General features: G+C 34.7%; 1 protein-coding gene across 2 annotated transcripts; it reads left to right on the top strand.

The window, feature by feature from the left end:
• The first annotated feature begins 263 nt into the window (after positions 1–263).
• LOC105266480 (tubulin alpha-2 chain) lies at positions 264–8,870 on the top strand. Of its 2 annotated transcripts, none has more exons than XM_011304675.1 (8): positions 264–337; positions 1,951–2,173; positions 3,148–3,449; positions 3,590–3,682; positions 7,390–7,575; positions 7,653–7,901; positions 8,302–8,465; positions 8,543–8,870. In XM_011304675.1, the coding sequence occupies exons 1-8, from the start codon at positions 335–337 to the stop codon at positions 8,664–8,666; spliced, it is 1,344 nt and encodes a 447-aa protein (XP_011302977.1). In that variant the 5' UTR covers positions 264–334; the 3' UTR covers positions 8,667–8,870. The 2 variants fall into 2 exon arrangements, with proteins under 2 accessions (XP_011302977.1, XP_011302976.1); XM_011304674.1 differs by lacking the exon at positions 264–337 and adding an exon at positions 1,255–1,394.
• Positions 8,871–10,002: the final 1,132 nt, after the last annotated feature.

The raw sequence follows: 10,002 nt of genomic DNA, 5'->3' as shown, positions 1-10,002 counted from the left end.
AACGAATATGAAATTGAACAAACAATGAGAATCAAAGCTATTTCCAAATGCCAGTGACCTTTTCAAACCATTAGTATCCATCTATCATCTAGCACGAGCATGTATATCATTAAAAGTGCAGTGCACTGGAGGCAAAATAGATAGAAAATATGGTAATCTACACGAATCCATGTGCACTATAGTGGTGGAAAGGTTCGTGCGATTCCACTGGCATCACTCGATTAATATGCCAGGTAGTGTAGTGATCTGGACGTGGAAGTGGTCGGACGGCTAGTTCGCCAACACCTGGGCACAAAAATTCAAATAGCCTCACAGAAATTTCCATTTTTCAAACATGGTGAGTGCTATACCATTAAAAATACTCTTTTAAAAATCGAGAAAACTTCTTGTACACCCTATGATATTGTTACCACCCTTTGCCACCCTGTTATTATGAAGCTATCATAAGTATATGATTTATTTATGAAGGCTATAGGTCGATTCTACCCTCGCATTATCAACAAAACTGTCAAACAATATGAAAGTAATAATCAATAATTGAATTTATATACTATACGACGAAATTAAATATATTTTTTTTAATTTACTTTAGAGCTTTTCACAGCAGTTCGAAAGAATGATTACCTGTTTTATTTACTCATTAATCAAAATCAATAGAACTTATTCATAAATTCTCATTATAGACTTATTGCCACACAGTTTTTGGGTGTTTTTCATTAATGATTGATTAATCATGTGGAGTCAATCTTTTTTTTCAACGCTATCCAATACTGTGAAGCGTATAGAATTCCGATGGAATAAGGAAAAATAAAAGAGAATATTGGCAACTATCATCAACTAGTTAGAGTAATTGCAGTTCTATTTAATTGGAACAGAGGAAAGAAGAGTAGGCAACAGAAATGAAATGTTGACAATTATTTTGATTACCATTATTCATAGAAAACAATATCTTTCATCTACGCAGACACGATCTAGGTGCTATGGTTACAGCTCGACAACCTTTGAAATCGATTCCATCCGAGTTGCATGCTATATGCTAGTGCACGTAAACGATCGGACTAAACCTATCCCCTTTGTCCCTAATGTTAACAATGCTGATATGGCAAAGAGACATACTCTTGCAATTTTGTCGAAAGAGTGTGATTTATTGATGGGCTTTCGGGCTAGGTCAAGGCATGACTTTTTATATAGGTGTTCGAGGTGACTTAAAGACATGTAGAATGTCGAGGGGAATTAGTTGCGATTTAACTTGAGGCACGAACGTGTCGATTTCATTATTTCTTACATCCTTTATTTTACTCTCTGTATCATTTAATTTATCATTCACTCCTCATTTTTAGTTTGATTGAAAGAACTGAGGAATGGCTTTTATAAATGAACGAATGGCGAAGAAGGTACGTGAAAATCAGGATAGGGTATACAGAAATATGTTAACATAAACATTGGAAGTTTAAAAAATCATGTTTCACGGGTTACGAGATTTAAATGACGATTAAGATTAAAATGTAAATTATTAAACACTCAAACTTAACATAAATTATATTATTAGAATTGTAAAATATTATACATATTAAACTTCTAGCCAAAATTACGGGTTTTTTAAAAATATTTCTGGGTTTATTTTAAGCTTTTCAAAAATTCATAAATCTTTAGAGAAAACCACAGATAAATTATTACACGCTGATGAAACTTTATGAGTAATGAAATAATGATGAAATAAAAGACAAACAGTAATTCTGACTGGAAGAGCAAAATATTTTTAAAATAGTCGTAAGTTTCCATTAAATTTTTTATAACAAGGGGAAGCGAGTACATTCGCAATCTGTGGGGAACATGAAAGTAAATAAAAAAAATGTATAATGTGCTGGCCTCCCCGATTCAATTGTCATGTGCTTGAGATAAAAATTGTTGGACAAGTTGATTGACGTTATGTGTGTTTACTTCCAACAGCGCGAGTGTATATCGATACATATTGGCCAAGCGGGAGTGCAAATGGGAAATGCTTGCTGGGAGTTGTATTGTCTGGAGCACGGAATTCAACCCGATGGCCACATGCCAACCGATGAGACATCCACCAGGAGAGACGATTCCTTCGGCACATTTTTCTCGGAGAGTGACACCGGCAAGCATGTCCCCAGGGCTGTTTTCGTTGATTTGGAACCGACTGTTGTAGGCAAGATTTTTATCCTCTATAGAATATCAATGGACATTTATCTTAGAAGCAAGTCTTGGTAATCACCTATTGTTCAAACTTCCACTGAGGAAAACATATTTTTTCTCTCAAGTATATTTAGTGACCACAAGAAAAAATCGCTGGTATTAGCATATCTTATGGAAGTACTTATACACATTTACTCATGGGAAATATATATATTTGGCAAAAGAAGTTTTTTTTGTCAGTGCTGTTATATTCAATGAATTGATCACTCGGAAAAAATAAAATGAGTAATTTTTTATGCTTGGATACACTCGAAAAAATAATGAAAAACTACTTTTCAAACATTTTTATTAAAGTTTAGGTAAAATACTTAGTCATAGTAATTTTCTGACTTTTTATAAGTAAGAAAAGGGACAGGAATGCCAAATCTTCTGATTTCTGCAAGCCGATTTTTTTATTTTTGACAAGTTGATGCATTTTACATGTATCATAACAGTAATATTATAAAGTATAATGTATTTCCAGATAATCTCATGTAATGTCCATTATTGTGGTTCACTGAGACTGATCATTAATGAAAAAAAAAAAAACACAAAAAACTTTTTTAAAAAGACCAGAAAATGATATCCTTGGAATGGGACGAAAGGTTTCTGTCAATACTGTCAAGTAATTTCCTGACTAACCAGAAGTAATCAATTTTTAGAATATAAACAATTCGGACTCAATTTTATTCTTGATTCCGTTTAGTTGTGTTATCAGTTGATGATTCTTTCAGTTTGGCATTAAAATTCATTGAAAGTTATTACCAATTGATACCCTCTCGGAATTTTGTTCCCGAAGATAAGAAAATGTAATTTTTTGCCGTTAACTTGTGGAAAAGAACTGTTATGGGATGAGAATGTAGTTAAATTAAATGGAATTCAATGAGATGGAATGAGTGATTACGAAACTAATATGTTTGTTGGAATTGTGGTTATTTGAAAATTTAGATGAGGTGAGAACAGGCACATACAGACAACTATTTCACCCTGAACAATTAATAACCGGAAAAGAAGACGCAGCGAACAATTACGCTCGGGGTCATTACACAATTGGAAAGGAAATAGTTGACCTAACACTGGATCGAATTCGTAGACTAGCAGAGCAATGTCGTGGCCTCCAGGGCTTCCTCATATTCCATTCGTTCGGAGGTGGCACTGGCTCTGGATTCTCCAGTTTACTCATGGAGAGGCTCTCCGTTGAATATCCCAAGAAGAGTAAACTCACCTTCAGCATTTATCCAGCCCCCCAGGTAATACTCCCTTGTTTATATTCCTTTATGGAGAAAGAGAAGGGGCAAGACAAGGTAAAGCTCATGGTGAGCGTGAATTTTTGATAAGGTGAATTTTACTTGTATGATAAAGCGTGCATTCAAGGATTACCGGCTTTCAGGTGTCCACTGCCGTTGTCGAGCCATACAATGCCATTCTTTACACACATCCCACCCTTGAACACTGTGAGGTGGCATTTATTGTCGATAATCAGGTGAGAAATACCAAAATTATCAAGCAAATTGTTTATCCATTTTATTCACCACACGGAGAGAAATATCCAATAAAAATTATGGAACTTTAGTTCGCTTATCGATTCTGGAAGTGACTACGGAAATTTACGTTGCGGTATCGTAATGTTTCACTTATAATACCACGACAGCATCGAATTTATCGGATATTTCCCTCTAGGTTCCCTGCAAACAAATGAACCAGGTTCATTTCCGGGGATTTCCAGGTTTTTCTGGAAAACTTGACAAGCTCGTTTGTTTGTCGGGAACCTAGGGGAAATGTCCGATTAATTTCGAAGCTCGAGTCGTATCCGTAAGATCGTAAAAATTTTTTTTTCATTCAAATTTCAGCAGACAGAATTGCATCGTGAGACGAAGTCTATATTGAAAGAAAGAGAAGAGATATTTCTCTCGATTATTAAATGACCACATAATTAAATGCAATGTGTCACTTTCAATCAGCGGTTAACACGATCCAACACTTTTTTGTTTCATGTACATATATGCAATATCCTATTGGCTGATATTTGGACGGAAACAATAATCAGTAGTAATACCCCAAGACCTTCAAAATTATTGGATATTTCCCGAGAGTTTCGGTGCTACGCAGGGAAACTGGAGGGAAATATCCGATTAATTTTGAAGGTCGAGGGGTATTTGGCTGAATTATTTCTTTCATTCCAATTTCAAGCAATTAAATGTGTGGCATTCACGTCATATGATATAAGTGAAACGGTTTTATTAGGAAATCTCAATTTTCAATTTTTACAAATTTTTATAGTTTTTGGGGTTTGAAACGCGTACGAATTGTTTATCGGATATTTTCATTGCTTAGCAACAAATGGAAATATTCGAAAAATATCGGAATTAAAACCGTTTTACTTGTACCACGTGACGGGAAATGCCACCATTTGATTGGTTGAAATTGGGATGAAAAAAATAATCACTGTAAAGTGAGACAAAACGAACCGAATGTTCTGGGAAGATTCCAAAATAGTTCGACGACTTTTTGCTCTAGAATTACGAAAAAGGTAGAAGAGACCCGGGCAAAATGGAATACTTACGGAAAAGTATCCCAATGGTTTTTGCGAATTTAATTTTTCGTTTAATTACAGTTGTTATATAGCTGCTTTCCTAATTTTTTTAAATTTTCAGCATTCTCAAAAAATACGCTATCTCACTTCAATCACTTACTTTTTGCCTCTGATCAACAAATGCCTTATATGGGAACTTAATAATTTTTTATCAGCAAGTGTAATCAAATTCGGGAAAGACTGAAATGTTGAATAATGGATTCTTACGATCGATTATTTCCCCTCGTCTCCCATCGAACCTTCCGATTCATCTCATTTTACCCGCATTCTATACTTCCCGGTTCACCCCTACGTAATTTTTATTGAATATTTCTCTTCGTCCACCAGAATATTTATCTTCCACGGAGAGAAAAGTCCAATAAAAGTTACCCGGAAAAACAAATGACATGAAATTCCTGTTAGATTTTACAGTTTGCAGAAAAAGTATGAAACTTTCACATACTTTTTCAGTGACAGACCCGAAAAGTCATTGAAAGTTTCAGATTTTTCTCTTATATTTCTGTAAAAATTCCGCTCTCGCTTGCGGATTAGGTGAAATGTTCCGTAATTTTTTAAAAATATTTTCCTCCGTGTTCCGATTGCCCAGATAATTATCCAGATTGCCTAGATAATTGAAACAACAATTTTCCTTAAGGATGTTCGACACCATTTTAGCTAAAATTCAGGTTTTTAATTTTTTTTTCTTTTTTTAATTTACCTATCAACCTACAATGGGTTATTTACACTGTAATTGAATATTTCAATTGAGCATAATTTACACTGGTTTACATTTCTATATATTCTATGACCATGGGTTTTTACAAACTGGTGAATTATTTCTAATGGTTTCGTGTTTTTAGAAGCGAGGAATGAGGATCGATCAGTCCCCGATAATGAAATTGAATCAATTTTTTAACCATTTGATCTTTTCCATTATCATAGAAAGGGCCATACCAGATGACATAGTGTATATCCTGAGTCTGTTGCCCCAACGTTGCCCCAACAAGTGCATTCCGGGCTGCCTACTAAATTTATTATTATATCCAATGAGTGTTTTAGATGGTAATGATTCGATCTAGCCCTATTTACCCACACTACTCGTTCTCTGAGAAAATTTTTCCCCAAATACCAAGGTTTTTTGTTTTTGTTCCAGTATCTATTAAAGTAAGATTTCCCTTCAGGTTCTATTGCCTTTCTAGCTTCAGTCATGATCGTATTGATAGTACTGAGGTACCCTTCTGATTTGAAGAGAGCCTTGAAATCTGATGCTGGAACCAGCAGCGAATTTTTTTCTGTTGCTTGTTTGCATTACTTTGATTCCTTCAGAAATTTTCAAGACATCTTCCTCCTTAATCCAAAAATATCTTCCCGAACTCCCAACGTTATATCCTTCTTCATCTAGTTCCAGGAGAGCATTCTCAATTGCTGAATTTGGAATTCTTGGTGAAACATTCAACAGAATAACTTAACTACTTTTAGCTTTTTCTGGAATTATAATGAGCTTGTTCAAACCTATGAAAATGCTGACATCAAGTAACGTGATTTTATCAGCAAGCTGTGAAGAGTTGAGGGTCCCTAAAAATCACCAATCGCATAAATATTCTCTCTGATTGTTACACCTAGGATAGCATTGATCAAAATCCCTTGTTCTTCAGTCGGGCACCTTTCTATTGCATGTGAGGGGCTGGTTGCTTGTACAAATGTTCACTGTTGCTGAGGTTGTGTGCTAGGTACAGTTGCTTTGCTACCTACCATTGCTTCTATCATTTTCCCGGCGACGAATGGAGAAACTCTAGTGGCAGACAGCCAAGAGCCGCCCTGGACTGGGCTAAACCCGTATATTATTCGTTATCCGAAATACTAATTCACACAGCAAGCACTGGTAACGTTTCATGGAGCGATTGCAAAACACGTCTCAACTCAACGATTCCTGAATTTTTCTATTTTTCTGGTAAATTATCAAATTATTTATTTTACTTTTTTTCATTATTTGATAACTCACAAAATTTCGTCGCGGTGCAATCATTTTCATGCGTTTTTTGTACAGTTTTGTGATTCTTCTCAAAAGTTTTGAAAAAAAATCACGAAAATGTTGGCATTGCCTTGAAACATCGTGAGTCATTAAATAATAGCCAATGACAAAAATGTAATGTTTTTTTCATCTCAAGCCCATCGAAAATTATCCAGAAAAGTAATATTACCATGAAGTATAGCATAAAAGGTATAGAACATCCTTAAGGCTCGCACACACCATCTATCAAGCATAATCTTTGGTTTGAATTTTATCTCCTGAGCTTAAAATATTTCCGAATTTGGCAAACATTGTGAAATGGATTTTGTAAAAGTGCATTTAATTAAAAATTGAAGAAAGCGAATGATCAATTATTGAATTTAGCTTGCTTGGTTGGTTTATGAATTTCGTTTACCCACAAGATTTTTTTCTTTCATTTCTAATAAAAAATTAACTAGATCCTGTTTTAAAGGCAGAATTTTATTTTAGCCAATTGAAGGCACACACTACAACCATAAATTTGAAAAATTAATTAATGATAGAAAGAAAGACAGAAAATAAATAAATACATTGTCAAAAATTGTGGTATACCTTTTATATTCTCCAGGCAATTTATGAACTCTGTAGAAGAAATTTGAGCATTGAGAGGCCAACGTATACTAATTTAAACAGACTCATCGGCCAAATAGTTTCGTCTATAACTGCTAGTTTGCGATTCGATGGTGCTCTCAACGTCGACCTCACAGAATTTCAAACGAATTTGGTGCCGTATCCTCGAATTCACTTCCCATTGGTAAATGGAACATGTAATTTTAAATCGAACAAAATTCTCATTGACCTGATTGTCCAATTTTCTTGATTCCACAATAGGCCACGTATGCTCCAGTTCTGTCGGTGGATAAAGCCGGTCACGAGAGGTCAACAGTTGCGGATATTACAGCATCATGTTTCGAACCGAATCATCAAATGGTTAATTGCGATCCCAGGCGGGGCAAATATATGGCGGTATGCATGCTCTATCGGGGGGATGTGGTTCCTAAGGATGTTAATTATGCTATTGCCATGATCAAGAAGCAGAAGCACGTGCAATTCGTTGAGTGGTGTCCTACCGGTTTCAAAGTAACTACTTTACTTATATCTATCAATTATATTCTACAGATTAATTCTATAATCAAGCCCTAAACTGTGGTATAAGTTGACAAATTGACACGGGAGAACTGAAATACTCTATTCCGTAACAAGTGCGAAAAAGTGATTTTTGGCATGTGGGTAGCTTGTAGCAGGAACCGAAGGCGAGAAGATATGGGCAAATTATTTGATAACTGTGCAACTTTCAATTTTACAGAAATCGCCCATAAAAGATATACAATTGTGTTGCGTAGACATTTTATTTTCAGAACAAAAGGACTTATCTCTCTTTATTAATTGAAATGTAATCACTGTAATGTGGAAGTAATCGTTAGGGAATGAAAAGGATCGACACAATAAATTCGGTTAATCGATTGATTTATATTACCAGGTAGGAATTAATTATCAACCACCTACAGTAGTCCCTGGAGGTGATTTAGCTCGAACTGAAAGAGCTGTTTGTTGCTTATGCAATACAACTGCAATCGTCGAAGCCTGGGCGAGAATTGATCATAAATTTGACCTCATGTACTCGAAAAGAGCTTTTGTGCACTGGTAAATATCCCAGAACATTTGCAACATCTAAATGATAAATTGTTTTGGCATTTGTCTTGCAATTGTTTTTTAATTAGGTTCGTCGGTGAAGGAATGGAAGAGGGAGAATTCTCCGAGGCTCGAGAGGACTTAGCAGCTCTCGAGTTAGACTACCGCGAAGTTCAAGAAGACACTGTCCAAACCGAGGACGACGAGTACTAAATTTATCACCAAAAAGTCCAGTATGTGCAACAAGAAATTTCCCCTATGCAAGCTCTCTGAATTCCACAATTCTGCAGCATTAATTATAACTCGAATTATGATCCATATCCCATTAATTATTTCAAGTGAACACGCGGCGTGAGAGCTGCTCACAGTTTTCCGAGATTTATCGTGTAAATTTGATTAAATTACTTTTAAAACGTGTGCCTGAGAATATTTATGATCATTGCAATAAATGATTGAATGAAATTTTAATGATTTAATTATTTAATTATGGAACAAAACACATCTTTTCAGGGCACAAATTTTGGGTAATCTTTCTTATAAAGAAGAACTTTTTAATTCATTCCCAGTCATTTTTCTGTTTTTCGCCAAAAATGTTGGAAACGGTTTAAAAGTGTCCCAATGTTTTTTGTGCATTAAATTTTCTTTTCAATTATACTGTTTTTTGATTATTCTTTTAATTTCTAAACATTCTCAAACAATAAGCCACCTAACTTCAATCGCTAATTTTTTTTGCTTCTGACCGTCAAATTTCTTATAGGGCAATTTAACATTTTTTAATCAGTTAAGTGTAATTAATTTCTGAAAAAACTGAAATATGAATAATGGACTGTTACGATCGATAATTTCGCCTTGTCTCCAATTGAACCGACTGATTCATCCCATTTTACTCCCATTCCATTTTATCCTGTGCCATTTTGCCCTATATCGATATAATTCTCATGACTATGATTTTCATCTTCCACCTTCTACAACAAGACATCGATACTAATTGTTTAGGATATTGAAGTATTTCCTAACATTTTTCGTTCACTTGTAGAAAAACTGATTAAAAAACATCAAATATTTGAAAAATTAATGAATCAATTGAATTTGAATTGATATTGACGTCTAGGAGTGAACAATACACTTATATATGAGATAAAAAAATTATATAATTATATAAATAACATATAACATACATATCTATGAAGGTGGCCCTGCAGAAGCCTTCGGTGGAATTTAAACCGCGCCGCCCCCTCATTTGAGTCGAAAAAAATATTTAAAAACTTTCGCGTTTTTTTATAAATAACACAAGTTTTCAGTCAATTTTCAGCGTTATTTTTTTTTCGAGTCATATGAGGGGACGGCACGGTTAACATTCCGCCGAGGACCTCTGGAGGACCACCCTAATATGTACATTTTTATTATATTATTAAAAATAACGATAAAAATAATAAAATCTTCGATGTTTATGTCAAGTACTTTTAAAAAATATACGCTAGTCAGGCATTTGGGGAATGATTGAATAATGATTAATAGGCGTCTAAATCCATTTAAATTTCAATGTTTT

This window comes from Fopius arisanus, unplaced genomic scaffold, assembly GCF_000806365.1.
Source record: "Fopius arisanus strain USDA-PBARC FA_bdor unplaced genomic scaffold, ASM80636v1 scaffold00038, whole genome shotgun sequence".
NCBI classification, from domain to species: domain Eukaryota; kingdom Metazoa; phylum Arthropoda; class Insecta; order Hymenoptera; family Braconidae; genus Fopius; species Fopius arisanus.
This window is presented reverse-complemented; position numbering and strand designations above follow the sequence as displayed.

What these genes read in the sequence shown, in the direction of transcription:
- LOC105266480 (XM_011304674.1), top strand. Translation starts at nt 1,362, where the DNA reads ATGGCTTTTATAAATGAACGAATGGCGAAGAAG. An exon ending in ATGAACGAATGGCGAAGAAG is followed by an intron (nt 1,395 to 1,950) that starts GTACGTGAAAAT and finishes TACTTCCAACAG; the next exon opens with CGCGAGTGTATATCGATACA. An exon ending in AAAAGAGCTTTTGTGCACTG is followed by an intron (nt 8,466 to 8,542) that starts GTAAATATCCCA and finishes TTTTTTAATTAG; the next exon opens with GTTCGTCGGTGAAGGAATGG.